Raw genomic sequence first — 18703 nt, 5'->3', positions numbered from 1 at the left:
AGCCGTTAGCATCAAACACATTAGTGTTCCTTGGCTAACTTTGCTATTTGGATCCCTTCCATTAAATTCCATGGCCCAAACTTGGCCATTAGTCCTTTGCTCCTATCCTTGATTGTTGCACCCAGCAACATAGGATTGCTACCTCCATTTTTGATGTATCCCTTCGGTTCTATAGTAAAGACTCTTCTTTGCTAAGTCCGAAGGATGTTCACCCCTAGTACGTCTCTTTAGCATCTTCTGCTATGGGTTTTATCCACGGCCCAACTTCGTGACCCTCCCATGGGTCTCTTATAGAGACTACTTTCCTCGGACTCACTATGCCATCGCATGGACATAGTTTATTTCCCTTAGGTGCTCTTCCCACTTGATCATCATGACCAAGCCACACCATCTTAAACAGTTCAATTCAACATTTTGAACCAGGAACTTCATTCTTTAGCCAACCAAGGACCTTGTCTTTATTTGGCAATAAGATCACCTAGAACCTAGTGATCTCACCTTAGCACCTTAACAGAGTTGCCAAGAGGTATTTGGTCTTCTAGACCTTCAAATTGTTGACCATAACCCCGAGGGCATCCCCCATACTTAGCGGTGCACCCAAGCCAGCCCTTACGGCCAAGGGTTCATAGCAACTGAGATTAGGTGTCCCCATCTCACTCACCACGTCCTTGGTGCCACTTGCACCAAAATGTTCAAGTTAGATATGTCGAGCTTTCACACTAAGCAATCTAACCGTGCATCACGACTCCGAGGCATCCCTCGCTTAGCAGTGTGCCCAAACCAGTCTCCCCACTGAGAGTCTATGACCACCGAAATATGAGTGTCCTCATATTCCAAACCATCACCATGCCCTAGTGAGTTGGGACTCGAACCCAAGCACTAGAGGGTCGGGACTTGAACCCAACCTCCGTATATGCATCTACGGATGGCATCACCCAGGATGCCTGGCGTGACTCCCCACGCTGGTGCACCAACTTTTATTTAAAGCGCGCTACAAATCACAGCTTAGGAACCTAGTTCCTCCGCACTGCCAAGTCCTCTCACTTGACATGTCTGTGATCATGTATGGACTCCTCCATGCTTGGCCCCCTGGGCCACCCCTTTGAAGTTGGCTCCTTCAACTAGGGTATTCATTCCCCCCAACTTGCCAATCTCACTTAGCAAGTCATTCGGCCACCGTAACATGGTTCATGCATAAGCGTGAAAGTCCTTAACCATTGACTTTCGTTCAAAGCCTTCTCTTTGAACACTTGGGAACTACTTCCCCAACCTTGATAGCCTCGCCTCATGGCAAGCTTCAAGACCACGCTTCTGTTGTGCCACTCTGATTTCGCGCATTCTATGAACCATTTATACTTGGCTGACTAGGTACTTATCTACCTAGGGGAACGTTCAAGGAACTCTGTTCCTTAGCTTGCTAAGACCTCTCCTTTCGCAAGCTTTCCAATTACCATATAGTTTAACATGGACAATCCCATGCTTTAGACTCTCCATGGCATCCCAGTCGCTAGTAACAACATGCTTGAGCACCCATTTGATTCTCCACTCCCAACTTGCATAACCACCCTTGGTCATGCTTGTCAATTCCTATGGTTCGGTTCTATCTCTATACTATTTGCCTTTTGGCCTCATACATTTCCTTCGGTTATTCTCCTCCAGACTAGGAAGATAACTTTGCACTTTCTACCATGCTTTGGCAAGTATTCATAAGGATGAACCTACCCGATAGCCTAGGGAGTGGTTTTTCAATCCGGGTTTGCTCACCTTGTAATCCCACACATTGGGATCACTGTTGCTACTTATGGACCTTTATATGCCCATCACTAACCTTGCCAAAATCCTGTTTTTGGCTTTGTCTAATTTGGGTAGACGAACTCCTCCCATCTCCACAACCTTGGACATTTGGATAGCACCTCCTATCCTTCATTCGCTAGGGACTTTGTCCCTTGGGCATTATCCATTGCCCTCATGACACCAAATGCCCCTTTCTGGTGTTCTAGAGTGTTTGGGTGTCCCAATGATGGCCTCTCTCACAATGAGCATTTTCTTTTCGACATTGACTTACTATGTCACAACATAAGCAATTTATCCCTTATAAGGGTATATCTAACTCCTGTATCCCAATAAAAGTCTTAGGTAGTTACCTTCTACCAGTTTAACGAATTATTTTGCACGTTTTGTTTAGTTTCCTCATAGTTGTCAAGTCCTACAACTTATTGCTGGTGCTTCCACACCTCCATCATTATCTGAGTCACCACACTTTAACCGCATGCCTTCTAGCTTAGGCTATGCCATTCCCATTTCCATTGGGATTCCTTTGGACGGGGTTCTCATGAACCCGCCAACTTAACCTCAAGGCAGCACGCCTTGGCACCTTCGGTGTTTCCACACCATCGGTTCCACGAGCTTACCTTTATGACACTTTTTACTTGTGTCTAGGTCTTTTTGCCAAGACTAATATGGTTGTCTCTTATGCTAATTATCCATTAGCATTGCACCATAGTGTTTGCACCCAACTCTGGGCCAAAGTTGCTTTCTTTTGGGAACATCTTTCCCACGACTTTAGCATGGCACATTCTGCCATCAATGAGATACCTATTATTCTCATCCTTGGATCTTATGATCCTCCCCATACCTCATGGGGCACCATACACCTCAATCCAAATGTTTCAACCAATCCCTTAGGGCCATTCCCTGACTCCACTTAAGTCATCCAGCATTTTAGACTTTGCTAATCTAACGACCTACGAGGTCTTAGTCTTCAAGGTGCCAACTCGTTAGAATACAACTTCTTGTATTCAAGTCCTGCTCACAAGGACCATCTTTGCAAGTGTTACTCCGACACTTGATTTGTTCTCTTGGGGCAACCTTTTGCCCCTTAGGACCACTTGTCCATATGATGAGAATACCAACTCATCCTCTGAGTACACCCCCAACTCCTTGGGTTGTTCCAGCATTTATTAGAGCTAGCCCTGGCTACCATTTCAAGGACTTGTGTCCTCTTCCGTATTTGACCTCCCACGGTCAACAATTCCGGTCTCAAATTTATGAGTACCAGCCTCAACCATATTAAGGTAATCTTGTGACTCCTTTATTGTTTTGGAGTCTGCATCTTTCCCGTGATCCCAACTATAGTTGTTTACCACAACTACATTAGCTCATTTGCTGCGTCAAACACTCATCTGGATCACATCCTTAGCTCTCTGAGGAAACCCTTATATTGTTCCCAAGATCCCAAAGTCGTTCTATTATTGGCCCTTTTCTATCCACCACCTCACCTACGAGTTCACACATGAACTATAATGGAGAGCCATGTCTTCTCGACCTGCTACTCCTCAAGGATAGGCCCACTCTTCGGACCTTCCGATGCAAACACCAGTGGTGATATACTTGAGCACCAATAAAAGTCGGACTAAGGAACAGCTCCGATACCAAGTTGTAAGCGACTAATTTTTCCATTCTACTTTAATCACTTAGCCACACCACCGACCACTTGGAGGAGTCTCATTCACAACCTCCATAAGTCCAATTCAGGACTTGGGACTTGCTAGCCCCAAGAATGGCATCCATGCCACTCAACATTTGCACTTGGTCCAAGTGCTCCACGTGTCCGATCCCATGACTGACACTCAAAGGTACCACCGACATGGCAGCCTGTTACGCTAAGGCCATACCCAATCACCTTTGCCACACTGGTAGTCCAATACCACTTGCATCACAGTTTTGGCTCTCCAAGACTAGGCAAACCATCCATGAGTGGTCATCTCAGATCCACTCCTTAGCATCCTTAGGATGCCCACCGACAAGGGGAATAGCCTTCCCCAATATCCCTCTGTCAGTCCCCACTAAGTCCCTTTCTGCCCTTGGCCGTGTTTGCCAAAACTGCCACTGGATCGAGGCCCACATGCCTAACCACTAAGTCCCACGGTCCTCTGGGACTTCCTCACCACACGACTGTGTCCTTGGTCAGTACCCCAGAGGACTACTCCTCTTCCTTTCCACAGTTTGGGCCTTTGGGACAACATTTCGGAACACCATGGCCTTACGCGAGCCACCTGGGTACTCTCCCCGCCTTCCGCCTCTGGGTGCTCTAGCCATGGGCTTAGAGCGAGGTTCCGTTGAGCCATGCCTGGTATCCAAGTAGGTAGTGCCACCCACACTTGGATTGGGAGCATCGGCCAATTGATCTCTCGGGGGAACTAGAGCCGGCTCTTGAACACTTCACCAAGTTACCCCGCTTGTCGGTCCGTGTTCACTCTAGTCTTGGACTTCCCAGTGGTCAGCTCATCACCCAACACTGGGTCTGGCCTTCCTGGGCCAAACTGGCCTTTCCTGGGCCAAACTGGCCTTTCCTGGCCCAACTGGCTCCACTGGGCTCCAACCCCCAACTATACTTTTGGAGCTCACCAAACCCCCCAGGGTTTGGGAGACGAACGCTTTGGGCTTTCACCCTCTCAGACTCGAACTCAGACTCGGACTCGGACTCGGACTTGGACTCGGACTCGGACTCGGACTCGGGCTCGGGCTCGGTCCCGATCTTGGTCTCGGTCTCGGTCCCGGTCTCAGTCCTGGTCTTGGTCCCGGTCTCGGTCTCGACTTCGGACTCCATCTCGGGTCCATCTCGGACTCCATCTCGGACTCCATCTTGGGTCCATCTCGGACTCCATCTCAGGTCCATCTCGGACTAGATCTCGAGTCCATCTCGGACTCCATCTCGGACTCCATCTCGGGTCCATCTCGAACTCCATCTCAGACTCCATCTCGGACTCCATCTCGGGTCCATCTCGGACTCCATCTCGGGTCCATCTCGGACTCCATCTCGGGTCCGTCTCGGACTCAATCTCGGATCCATCTTGGGTCCTTCTCGGACTCCACTTCAGACTCCACTTTGGACTCCAACTCGGGTCCATCTCGGGTCTATCTTGGACACTTCCACGTATCATATGTTGGTCCTTTTGGGTCCCTTTTTGGAGCCTTGTTTATTGCTCGCTTTGTGCTCATTCCTTGAGCACTTCGTTGGGAGTTCCACTCCCACTTTCGACCTTTTCAAGTTGGAGCTTTTAGTCCAAATGTGTTACGCTCGTTTGGTTTTGACTTTGGCCACCACCACATGGCACCGTTCCAGCTCCACTTTGGGGCTTAGGGATTTTGTGTCTCACATATAATAGCTCTTAAAGTCTTTTATTTTGGTTCAAAATTATGGTTATATGGTTGGTTTGAATATTTGAGAGCTGTATACAAAGTTATAATTAATTCATTGGGATTTCACTAGAGAGCTAGATAGCTACTCTATACAGATATATTTGCATGCGTGCCATCTCAACTCTTTGCATGCTTGCCAAGTCAACATGAAAAATGTGGGACCATGAGCTAAGAATGATATCTAGGTGTTTGAAGTATGATTGCATTAATTGTTGTCTAAATGACTATTCTTTTTTAGCCAGTCCAGCTATATATACTTACTAACAATTACCCAACAAATGCTGGGTGGCTGGCAAATTTCATGCCATTTCAAGAGGTTTGCTGAGTTTACCTATGTTTGCTGTTTGATTAACACTAATTTAGTAAGCAACAAAACCTAGACATAGGCCAAGGTGTGGTGAGCACTCAAAAAGCCTCCTATGCTTTTTAGAATACAATGACACTTGAGCCATGAGAGGTGGGTGGGGTTTGCAAGTTCGAGAACTCACCTTGGGCTTGTTCTCTCTTGCAGAAGAATAAGGACTGCAAACTTTCTAATGGTTCTGGTTGCGTTGAAGGCTAGCTCTGGCTCCAGCTCTACTGCTTGGCATCCACAAACCCAAAAACACAAAAAAATTTAGATTGTTGTGGTTGGGGGCCAAATTAGTAGCCGCTGGCCTGATGCTGAACATAGATCTCAGCAAGAAGAAGTGCAATTGCTGCGATTGCCACTGATCCGGCAAGCAAGCGTTAACTCGATTGCAGCAGGGCATCTAGGGCGAGCTAAAAAGACCGGGCACAGGGGCAGGACACCACTGGTGACATATGTTCGATGCCTGTCTTGCCTCGCTCAGAGCCAATGAGCACCGGAGCTGTGGTGGTCTCCTAGGCTAACATTAGAAAAATTTCCCGCCAACCATGCCTGGCCGCAACCAGAAGAAAAAAACTGGGATGATAGGAAAACTAATGCATCTCAACTCTAACAAAGTCAGAAAGAATGAAAGAATACCTATCAGACAACGTAAAAACCATGTCTTTTGGAGGCTGAAAACCACCAAGTGTCATCGCACCACCCCCCTCGTCCAGAGAAAACGTCCTCCATGGCATTCTTCTCAACACCTCTGTTGTTGCTGGTGGAGGCGCAGCTGCTGCCACTGGGGGCTCGGGAGGGCCAAGCGCGGGGACTGGGAGCCACAGCTTCACTGGCCATTTACTCGCTCTCCTCTAGAGCTATGCCCTTTCCCTAAAGCAGGGGTGGAGATCCTTCATGCCGGGAGTGACGGTGGCGAGACTGTAGCTCTGGATCTGCTGCTGGTGCCTATTTCTGCGGGGATTGCTGTGGCGATTGAGCAGGAGATCTCTGAGTGGAAGATCTCTGTCTGGGAGATCCGGGAGCCACAGCTTCACTGGCCATTTACTCGAGTGCATCGCTCTCTTGCCCTTTCCCTAAAGCCACAGCGCTCCACATCAGGAGCGACGGGGCGATTTCTGCAGGAAAATTTAAAAGATCTCAACAAAAAAAGTTTGGATGATGATAGGAAAGACACTTGCATGTGACACATGTCGCTGTGCCTTCTTCTCCCACCCCACACAGCTTGGCCACCTCCTATTGGCCGAGAGCAAACACCAGAAAAATTTCTCGCAACCATGGCTACTGACCTTGGCCTGGGCCTGGGATCCAACGGCCGGCGAACCTCCCCACTATCGCTTTATATGTATAGATTTAAACCATTCAGATTGTTTGTTGAGAGCATCCATATACAAGTAAGATATAAGATATGAGCAAACAAAGTGCAATTGAAAAGAAACATGGATCAACCCATGGAATGATCTGGTATCCAACCAATGGGAAGCCTTGGAAATGGGAAGTCTTGGAAGCATTTTGAAGAGTGTTTCCTAGAATAGTAGTCCAACTTTCAAGCCATTTATTGACAATGATTGACTGTGTTAACTTTAAGAGCTCAACCCTTTGTTCCATCCCTTCCAAAGGTCGACAGAGAGAAAACTAGCAGAAAGCAATCTATCCGAAGCTCAAAATCTATAACCTGCTCCATTGACATCTATAAACATAGCCACACATTATCATTATGGAAGATCTTTTATTACACAGTCAACAGGGTTGACCATCACACACTTGATAGCGTGCTTCATTCGGAAACAAGAACGAGCTTACGCTTAGCGCCACAGCGACAAATAGGTGGGATCGATCTAGTGCATACGCTGCATTCTCTTCCCTTTGGGCAGTCCCCGTCACTGCAGCAGCTACTGCCTACTCCGCAGTTTGGAGGGGCCTTCGTGCAAAAGCACGAAGGCGGATAGCTCTTCGTGCAAACGGTGCAGTATTTGCCCTTGGGACAGAATTTGCTGTTTGGGCAGCACTGCGAGTTGGGCCTGCATCCAGACGGTCGGCTGGCTGCTCCATCGACAAAGAAAAACTCGCCTGGAAGATCAAGCACTTCAGCAGTGACAGCAATGCAAAGGAGCAGCGCAATGAGAGGAGCAAACTTGATAGACTGAGCCATAGCGAAACAGAGGATGCTTTTGGAGAGGCAAGCGCACTTGGTTATATACTCGCAAAGATTCGAACAATTGAGATATGCCGGATCCCACGTTTCTCTTGCTGATTTCCGGACTGAAAGCGAAACAAGAACCAAATAGCAATAATTCAACCAGCTGGACAGAAGACAAAAATCACCATCCTATGACATATACATGAGTTCATGTAGAAAAATAGTAGCGACGCAGCAGTCTTTATCGGCTACAAACACAAGCTGCATGATAGTTTGCATATTAAACAAGTGATACCTTCGATCCAGCTTGACATGATGCCATGATTTGTCCGTGCGATGAAGGTGATTTTCTTGAAGGAGTCATTGTGAGCTAGAGTGATCTTCTTGGTGTGCGTTAGAGCATTGCTGTCACAATATGAAAATCACTCTAGCTCACAGCTCCTTCAGGAAAATCACCTTCATTTAAGGACAAATCATGGCACCATGTCAAACCAAAGCTGAATAGAAGGCAGCACCGGTTCCATATACAAACTATCGATGCATCTTGCAAATATCTGCTTCCCATTTTCCAGATCCGGATGTCGAAAGCAAGATTTTTGCAAGATGCTTCGACGTATGACTCACGTGTAAAGTGAGAAATGGTCACTGCTGCAGTTGATGGCTAGGTCTAGTTAGGTGGACTTGTTCAGACAGATAACTACAACACCATTTGGTGATGCTAGTCTAGAGTGCTTTTGTTTGTCTAGGCTATTCCAGCTGCACCATTTTAATTTTTTCACGATGGTTTTCTTGGCAGCCTTTTGTAGCTACTGACGTAACCAAAGAGTTGTCCGCTCCAGCCGCACTCCTAGCATCAGTTCCTAGGATTTTCAAAGCCGCTGGGCTTGGTTTTCCGTGCCGATTGATTTGTGAGGTGTTTGTGAGGCAATCACAAAACAGGCAGATGTACGCTCTCAAACGTCTGGAGAGGACCAGTTTATAGCGCAAACATTGTCTGGCGAAGAATCTCTCATGCCATATGTGATAGTTGTCAGGTCGATGCAGCACCAAATTGCTTTCTCCTCCTCTTGAGTGCCAAATTGCTACAAGGTCGTCGCTGAGTTAGAGTTCCTCCCTCGTATGGATCTCCAGTTCCTCAACTTGTTCTCTCGAGCTCGAGACGCCGCCTCGGTGACCGAGAATCGGCACTCCCAGGCACCTCACTCTACCTAGGACCTCGCTACTCATGTCCTCGAGATCGCCTCTCGAGCTCCTTAAGTTCGCACTCGAGCGTCTCGGAGCAATCCATTTACTGAATGGCTCTCGAGTGATCGAGCTCGAGGTGGCCTCGTCCTGGGCTTGAAGCTCGAGTTCACCCTGTTCTTGAACGTCGTCATGCTCGCCACGAACTCAGCCATGCCTTAGGCTCACCTGATCCATCCAAAGCTGCCGCCTTGCTAAGGTTACCTGTGTGGATGATCTTTGGAGCTCTTGGAGCTCTAATTAAAAGAACGCTGACTATGATCTTGCGCCAGCAGATCCCGGGCTGCCGGGCGACACGATCGAACTCTTCCATGCGATATTCGGGCACGGCTTTGATGAAGCTACAGCCATCGCCCCCTTATCCTATGACACACTTTAGGTGACTTGCGCTGGATCCAAGTGGAGTGTGCACGCATTGAGCAAGCTCGTTCACTGCTCGACACTGGGCTCCATGGCAATCACGAGCGCCTCAGCAGATGCCCACACCGCACCACGCAGCCGTAGTGCTCCGCGATTGGATCCACGCCGTGATCCCCTTGCATCGACGCGAACATCTCTATAGCCCCATGGCTGCACAAGAGCACAGGAAGCTGACGAAGGTCACTGGATTACACTTTGAACTAGCGTACCTTTGACTAATCGATGCCGGATCGAGAAGATCCTCCTTCTTCCATGAGTTCTCCAAGATCGCTGGCTTTCTTTCCAAGCTCATCCCACCTTTTAAACATGAGCGCAGCCTCCAAATTGGCCTTGCTCGGTGTTTACCCAATCTTACCGAAATCCCCCACTCCTCGTCCAAGATCCTCGTCAAGCACGGATTCGCGGCATCGACATCACAGGATTGCCAACACTGACGCTCTCCAAGATCGAATTCCATCCACAATGCCGCACGGCACGGTGCCCAAGGGTGTGCCCAGTCGGTTAGCAGCCCGCGGTATTCATGCCACCTGCGTTTTGGAACCATCGCTCCAGTCCCAGCAGCTGGCTCTGGAATCTACTAAGAACATCGCTTTTCTATGGGTGGTACGCCCGGAGCAGCTCGAGCTAGTGCCGAAGAAATTCGGCGGTACCGCGCGGTACGCCCTCAAGTCCGGTTAATAATGTAGAGAACCGATCGAGACTCCTGTTTGTCCAGCCATGGAATTACCTAGTTTGGATCGTCTGGATCGTTCCCGGTGGAGATGTTTAGATGGAGAGAACCCACTGGAACGATGTTGATTCCACATAACTGAAGAGCTCTCACCACAATGCCTTCCAGGGCGTGGGAGGACCAGATCAGCTTGGGCCACGGTTTCCACAAAGGTCGGCGCTGAATTTTGGATCTGTGGCATGGTGTACCATCGCTGGGCGGTGTTAAAATTTGGGAAGAACTCGAGGTAGAGCTTCATGGTCATCTCGGCCGGAGGCTCCAGCAGCAAATCCTTGTAGCGAACAAACTCCAAACTGTTCTCTCACTGCTATACTCCAAAGAGTGGCGAATTCTTTTGCGGGGGATCGTGACAGCGATCCGGCCCCCATGGCCCTTGAGTAAGAATGGCATAATGTGTATGTGATCCAAGCGTTCTTCGCTCTGAGTTTCAGTAAGAATCTTCTTCCACCAGCTTAAGCCTGTCACTCATCTCTTCCTTCAAAAGAGTTGATTATTATTAAATAGGATTTTAATATAATTTAAAATATTCTAATGGTTTTAATTTGCATTAAAAGGTTAGTTTTTTAAATAAAATTATCTCAAACGTTTATTAATTGAACATATTATATTTAATTAAATCACAAAAGAAATTAATCAAAATTTTGCAATAAGTGATCATATTTGATAAAAGGACTCTTCTACTCTACCCCTTTCCTTTCCTTTTTAATTGGCTATGTGAATATATCTGGTTGTGCACCTTCCAACTTCCATATTTTTGCAGATGGTTAGCCACTTGCTAAACAGCTGAATTACAAAACTATTGTCTTGCTTCTTTAAATTAAGAAAAAGGGGGTGTTAAATAATTTCTATAAATGAAAAGATATTATGGCATACTATAAATTTAGCAATGTCCGGCTAAGATTTAGTTTAGTTAGGATTGAATCAAAGATTCTTAGCTTAAGGCTCAGATGCAAAGATAGATGGCCAAGTCATATTTAATTTAAAGAGTTAAACACTGATTGGTGGTTATAATATACCAAGCATTCATGGATCCATCCTAAAGCTAAGCTGTCATAAAGAGTTTCTCACATCAACCAAATCAATAATTATCTTTCTTGTGGTTGGTGGTCCAGTGCTAATGGTTTAAGCATTAAAGCAATTGGATTTTTCTTGTCCTTCTAGTCAAGCCTATCCATATGTGGGGATCTCCAAGGTCTTTCATGTCATGGGCAATGCAATTAAGTTCATCTTGCTATTGTTGCACTATGATCTCAGTAGTGTTGCCATAACCACTATCATGGTAAAGAAGCAATAAATACAAAGTGAATTGCTATTACCTTTGAGTTGGGTAATTTTAATGAGTTCTAGTTGCCTCTGAATATCTTAGAAGGAATTTATTTGAGTATGTTACTTAGCTAGAAAATAAATTGCCTATCATACAGAAGATATAGACATATATTTGGAAAAAAATGCAACTCCCACATTTTTTGAAAATTTAAAGTATAATTGTATTTCATGGAGCGATTTTAATTTTAATTTTAATTTTAATTTTAACATAAAAAACAATACACATCTTATACAGAAGGCAACAGCCTAAACATTTACATAGATAAGGAATTATTATTATCCCATATTAGAAAATATTTAAATAACAAATTTCACATTATAATTAAATTAAATTAGTTAAATAGTAAAAATTTAATTTATTTCTGTGTTTTTAAATTTTTTTTTCTATTCATTTTTGCTTTGTGAAGTCATATATTAATTATTAATATAGATTAATATAGTAATAAAATTTTCAAATTCATTCTTGTTTGCATTTATAAAATAAGAACTATATATACTATAGAAAATTTGAAAATAAATATTCAATTATCTTATTTAATAAAACTATAGCTTATAATTTTTGTTTCTTGAATTATCAAAATTTAAAGTTAATAATAATATTATCATTAGTAATAGTTAGACCCTCCAAAAAAGTATATATGTAAGTGATTGGAATATAGAAAGGGAATACAGAAAATGTGCCTCTTAATTAGCCCAAAAACCCTAGCTTATATATAGAAACAAGTGGTCCGGATTGAAACCAATCTGATGGTTAGCAAAATCCCACTATACTAATATTAGTATATGACATCGTAGCCATACATTTGGCCCTCACATCATCCCCTCCTTTCGGAATAATGGAAGACCATCAGGGTTCTCTTATAAATGGGCCTGAATCTGAAGGAACATTAAGAGGAGGCATTGGCAGATCTGTAGGTGGTATTAATTGTTTATGATCCCTTTGTATGAAGTGTTTCAACTGCTGCACATGCACAATCTCTGGAGGATCAACTTGCTAGATGTCATGCCGAACTTCATAAACTTGTGGTCCAACTTGCCGCAACACCTGATACGGTCCTTTCCACTGCGCAAGGAGCCCCTTAGATAACCCACGTACTGTAAGATGGGGAAAATGGACTAACACCAACTCATCCACTTTGTATTTTGCAAGTGGACAATGATGGGAGTTGTAACGCCATTATTGTCCCACTTGTACGTCGCCTAAGTGTTTGGCAAATTTTGCTCGGACAAGTGGAAGAATTCTTGTCAAATACTGATCCTATAACTTAGTATCAGCAGCTCGTGGCAATTGCGAAGGTAAACCCATGTCCGTTGGTAATATTAGATCATGACTATATAGGAATTTATATGGTGAAGCATCAACAGAACTCTGCACCCATGTGACATATGCATACCGAAGAGACGGCAAATAACCATCCCAATCTGAATGTTGAAAGTTCACATACTTTGCAATCATTCGTTTGAATGTCCGAACAAGCCATTCCACTAGACTGTCTAATTGTGGATGATAAGCACTCGTGAAAGTGTGGTGTATCCCCAACTGAGACGTCAAAACATGAAATGCCTCAACCATAAATGCGGGACTATTATCTGAAAGAATCCGCTCTGGACAAGAATGCTGGAACACCAGTCGATTGAGGAGGAAGTATCCAATAGCAGTTGTAGAGGCGCTAGCAAGAACACCAATTTCCACCCAACGAGTCAAGTAGTTAGAAGCAATAATAACATACTCATTGCTAGCAATCAACCGTGGAAAAAGTCTCATAAGATCAAATGCCACCAACTCAAACGGACGGGAAATTACAATTGACTCCAACTGTCCTTCTGCAGCACGAGAGGGAGTATTACGACCTTGGCACCAAACACAACTATCCACATACTTGATAATATCATGTCGTATCTCTGGCCAATAAAAAGACCTACGTAGCTTCTATGATACACGATGATGTCCTATATGCCCACCTAGAATAGGAGAATTGTGGTAGGAATGGAAAAACCTCAGAATAAAGACAGAAGGCACCACCATCCGTAAATGATCATTAGGATCTGTCCCCACAAAATAAATAAGGCCATCTTCAAAGCGATACTGAGAATGTAAATGCCAAAATGGCAAGTCATCAGCAAGGGATGTAGAATTCTCAAACCCATCTCAAAGCCTTCGTATCCATGGCTCAAGTTTTTGAGCTTCGTGAACCTCATCAAGAGAAGGTAGATCCTGCTCTGCACCTTACAGACACTGAACGTCGAGTACAACAACTGCCGACAGCACAGAATCCTTGTCTAAAAAATCCACAGATGCCAGAACAACAAGCTCATCAAAAACATGTGGGAGGGTGTGAGACACAAAATCCCTAGGCCCCAAAGTGGAGCCGGAAGGGTGCCACGTGGTAGTGGCCGAAGCGAAAGCCAAACGAGTGTAACACATTTGGACCAAAAGCTCCGACTTGAAAGGTCGAGAGTGGGAGTGGAACTCCCAATGAAGGGCTCGAGGAACGAGTATGAAGCGAGCAATAAGCGAGGCTCCAAAAAGGGACCCAAAAAGACCACCACGTGACATGTGGATGAGTCCGAGATGGACCCAAGATGGACTCGAGATGGAGTTCAAGATGGAATCAAGATGGAGTCCGAGATGGAGTTCGAGATGGACCCGAGATGGACCCGAGATGGAGTCCGAGATGGACCCGAGATGGACTTGAGTTGGAGTCCGAGATGGACCCAAGATGGAGTCCGAGATGGAGTTTGAGATGGAGTCCGAGATGGACCGAGATGGAGTTCGAGATGGAGTCCGAGATGGACTGAGATGGAATCCGAGATGGAGTTCGAGAAGGACCCAAGATGGAGTCCGAGGTCAAGACCGAGACCGGGACCGAGACCGAGACCGAGACCGAGATCGGGATTGAGACCGAGACCGAGGCTGAGGCCGAGACCGAGCTCGAGTCCAAGTCTGAGTCTGAGTCTGAGTCCGAGTCTGAGTCCGAGTCCAAGTCCGAGTTTGAGTCTGAGAGGGTGAAAGCCCAAAGCGTTCGTCTCCCAGACCTTGGGGGGTTGGTGAGCTCCAAAAGTATAGTAAGGGGGAGGACTCGAGCCAGTTTGGCCAGGAAAGGCCAGTTTGTCCCAAGAAGGCTGTACCCAGGTGTTGGGTGATGGGATAACCACTAGGAAGTTCAAAACTAGAGTGAATACAGACTAACAAGCGGGGTAACTTGGTGAAGTGTTCAAGAGCCGGCTTTAGTTCCCCCGGGAGATTGAATGGCCGATGCTCCCAGTCCAAGTGTGGGTGGCACTACCTACTTGGATACCTGGCGTGGCTCAATGAAACCTCGCTCTAAGCCCGTGGCTAGAGCACCCAAAGGCGGAAGGCGGGGAGAGTACCTATGAGGCCCGCGTAAGGCCACGGTGTTCCGAAATGTTGTCCCAAAGTCCCAGACTGTGGAAAGGAAGAGGAGTAGCCCTCTGGTGTGGTGAACAAGGACCCAGTCACACGGTGAGGAAGTCCTAGAGGACCATGGGACTTAGTGGTCAAGCCTGTGGGCCTTGATCCAATGGCCGTGTTGGTGAGCACGGCCATGGACAGAAAAGGACTTGGTGAGGACCAGAAAGAAGATATTGGGGAAGGCTATTCCCCATGTCTGCGGGCATTCTAAGGATGCTAAGGAGTGAATATGAGATGACCACACATGGACGGATGGCCCCATCTTGGAAAGACGGGATTGCAATGCATGTGGTGTTGGACCACCGATGTGACCAATGTGAATGGGCATGGCCTAACATAACAGGCTGACATGTTGGTGGTACCTTGGGGTGTCGATCATGGGATCGGACACGTGGAGCACTTGGACCAAGTGCAAAGGTTGAGTGGCATGGATGCCATTTTCGGGGCAAGCAAGCCCCAAGTCCTAAATTGGACTTATGGAGGTTGTGAATGAGACTCCTCCAAGTGGTCGGAGGTATGGTTAAGTGACTAAAGTAGAATAGAAAAATTAGTTGCTTACAACTTGGTATCGGAGCTGTTCCTTAGTTCGACTTTTATTGGTGCTCAAGTATATCACTATTGATGTTGGCATCAGAAGGTCTTAGGAGTGGGCCTATCCTTGAGGAGTAGCATGTCGAGAGGACATAGCTCTCCACTCAAGTTCATATGTGAACTTGGGGTGATGTAGTGGACATAAAAGGGGCAATAATGGAACGACTATGGGATCTTGGGAACAGTATAAAGGTTTCCTCAGAGAGTTGAGGATGGGATCTAGATGAGCGTTTGACTTAGAAAACCAGCTAATGTAGTTGTGGTAAACAACTACAGTTAGGATCACGGGAAAGATAAAGACTCCAAAGCAATAAAGGAGTGACAAGATTATCCTCATATAGTTGAGGTTGGTGCTCATGAATGTGAGACTAGAAGTAATGACCACGAGATGTCAAATACGGAAGAGGACACAAGTCCTTGAAATGGTAGCGGGGCTATCTTTAATAAATGCAGGAACAACCCAAGGAGTTGGGGGTGCACTTAGAGGATGAGTTGATATTCTCATCACATAAACAAGTAGTCATAAGGGGCAAAAGTTGGCCCCAGATAACAAAATCAAGTGTTAGAGTAACACTTGCAAAGACGGTCCTTGTGAGTAGGACATGAATACATGAAGTTGTATTTCAGTGAGCTAGCACCTCAAAAGTAGGACCACACGGTCGTTTGATTAGCAAAGTCCAAAAAGCGGGATGACTCAAGTAGAGTCGAGGAATAATCCTAAGGGATTGATGGAAGTATTTGGACTAAAGTGTGTTGTACCCCACGAGGAATGGGGAGGATATTAAGATCCAAGCATGAGAATAATGGGTATCTCATTGATGGCAGAATATGCCATGCTAAAATCGTGGGAAAGAGTTTCTCGAAGAAAACAACTTTGACACAAAGTTGTGCATAAATCTTATAGTGTAATGCTAATGGATAGTTGGCATAAGAGACCATTATATTCGTCTTGGCAAAAACCTAGACACAAGTAAGAAGTGTCATAGAGGTAGGTTTGTGGAGCCGATGGTGTGGAAACACCTATGCCATTCCCATTTCCATTAGATTCATTTGGAAGGGTTTTTCATAAACTCGCCAACTTAACCTCAAAGAAACACGCCTTGCCACATTTAGCCTAAGCTAGAAGGCAGGTGATTAGAGTGTGGTGACCCAAATAATGATGGAAGTGTGGAAGCACTAGCAATGTGTTGTAGGACTTGACAACTATGAGGTAACTAAGCAAAAGGTGCAAAATAATTGGTTAATTTGGTAGAAGATAACTACCTAAGATTTTTATTGGGATAAAGAAGTTGGATATACCCTTATGGGGGATAAATTGCTTATGTTACGATATAGTAAATCAATGTCGTAAAAGGAATGCTCATTGTCAAAAAGGTCATCATTAGGACACCTAAGCACTCTAGAACACCAAGAGATGGTGTTTGTGTCATGAGGGCAATGAATAAGGCCCAAGGGACAAAGTCCCTAGCAAATGATAGATAGAAGGTGCTATCCAAATGTCTAAGATTGCAGAGACGGGAAAAATCTCTCTACCCGAATTTGACAAAGCCAAAAAGGGATTTTGGCAAGGCTAATGATGGGCATATAAAGGCCCATGAGTAGCAATGTAATCCTGGTGTATGGGATTACAAGGTGAGCATACCTGGATTGAGGAACTACTCCCTAAGCTATCAGGTACGTTCATCCTTATGAATACTTGCTAAGGAATAGTAGAAAGTGCCAAGCTATCCTCCTAGTCTAGAGGAGAATAACTGAAGGAAATATATGAGGCCAAAAAGCAAAGTAGTAAAGGGATGGAACCGAACCATAGAAATCAAAGGGCATAACCAAGGGTGGTTATACGAGTTGGGAGTGGAGAATCAAGTGGGTGCTCGAGCGGGTTGTTATTAACGAACGCGATGCCATGGAGAGTTTAAAATGTGGAATTATCCAAATTAAACCATATGGTGATTAGGGAGCTTGCAAAAAAAGATAAGCCTTAGCAAGCTAAGGAACAAAGTTCCTTGAAGGTTCCTGAAGACAATTCTAGGTAGATAAGTACCTAGAAAGGCAAGTGTAAAAGGTTCTTAGAGCGCGCGAAATTGGAGTGGCGCAGCAGAAGCGTGGTTTTGAAGCTTGCCATGAGGCGAGGGCATCAAGGTTGGGGAAGTAGTTCCCGAGTGTTCAAAGAGAGGGCTTTGATGAAAATCGATGGTTAAGGACTTTCACGCTTATGCATGAACCATGTTACGGTGGCCAGATGACTTGCTAGATGAGATTAACAAGTCAGGGGAATAAATACCCTACTTGAAGGTGCTGCCTTCAAAAAGGGTGGCCATGGGGCCAAGCATGGAGGAGTCCATGCATGATCACAGACATGTCAAGTGAAAGGGCTTGGCAGTGCGGAGGAACTAGGTTCCTAAGTTGTGATCTATAACGCTCTTTAAGTATAAGTTGGTGCACCGGCGTGGGGAGTCATGCCAGGCATCCTAGGCGATGCCATCCGTAGATGCATATACGAAGGTTGGGTTGGAGTCCCGACCTTCTAGTGCTTGGGTTCGAGTCCCAAATCACTAGGGCATGGTGATGGTTTGGAATATGAGGACACTCATTTTTCGGTGGTCATGGACTCTCAGTGAAGAGACTGGTTTGGGCACACCACCAAGCGAGGGATGCCTTGGAGTGGTGATGCACAGTTAAATTGCTTAGTGTGAAAGCTCGACATATCTAACTTGAACATTTGGTGCAAGTGGCACCAAGGACGTGGTGAGTGAGATAGGGACACCTAATCTCAGTTGCTATGGACCCTTGGCCGTAAGGGCTGGCATGGGTGCACTGCCAAGTGTGGGGATGCCCCCGGGGTCATGGTCAACAACTTGAAGATCTAAAAGACAAAGTACCTCTTGACAACTCTGTTAAGGTGCCAAAGTGAGATCACTAGGTGATCTTGTGGCTAAATAATGATAAGGTCCTTGGTTGGCTAAGGAATGAAGTTCCTGGTTCAAAGTGTTGATTTGAACTGTTTATGATGGTGTGGCTTGGTCAAGATGACCAAGTGGGAAGAACACCTAAGGGAAATAACCAATGCCTATGCGATGGCATAGTGAATCCGAGGAAAGTAATCTCTATAAAAGACTTATGAGAGGGTCACTAAATTGGGTTATGAATAAAGCCATAGTAGAAAATGATAAAGAGACATACTAGGGGTAAACACCCTCTGGACTTGGCAAAACAAAGTCTTTGCTATGGAATTGAAAGGATACCTCGAGAATGGAAGTAGTGATCCGATGC

At 45.6% G+C, this 18703-nt stretch overlaps 2 protein-coding genes across 2 annotated transcripts; both read right to left on the bottom strand.

Annotated features, from left to right (window-relative positions):
• Positions 1 to 7240: 7240 nt before the first annotated feature.
• LOC9657661 lies at positions 7241 to 7763 on the bottom strand. The gene has a single exon (XM_024686217.1). The coding sequence runs from the start codon at positions 7701 to 7703 to the stop codon at positions 7329 to 7331; it is 375 nt and encodes a 124-aa protein (XP_024541985.1). The 5' UTR covers positions 7704 to 7763; the 3' UTR covers positions 7241 to 7328.
• A 1379-nt stretch (positions 7764 to 9142) lies between these two features.
• On the bottom strand, positions 9143 to 10563 carry LOC9657660. The gene is made up of 2 exons (XM_002980954.2): positions 9563 to 10563; positions 9143 to 9503 (listed from the first exon to the last, which is right to left on the bottom strand). The coding sequence occupies exons 1-2, from the start codon at positions 9895 to 9897 to the stop codon at positions 9392 to 9394; spliced, it is 447 nt and encodes a 148-aa protein (XP_002981000.1). The 5' UTR covers positions 9898 to 10563; the 3' UTR covers positions 9143 to 9391.
• Between the last annotated feature and the right edge of the window lie 8140 nt (positions 10564 to 18703).

This window comes from Selaginella moellendorffii, unplaced genomic scaffold (genome assembly GCF_000143415.4).
Source record: "Selaginella moellendorffii unplaced genomic scaffold, v1.0 SELMOscaffold_47, whole genome shotgun sequence".
Lineage (NCBI taxonomy): Eukaryota > Viridiplantae > Streptophyta > Lycopodiopsida > Selaginellales > Selaginellaceae > Selaginella > Selaginella moellendorffii.
This window is presented reverse-complemented; position numbering and strand designations above follow the sequence as displayed.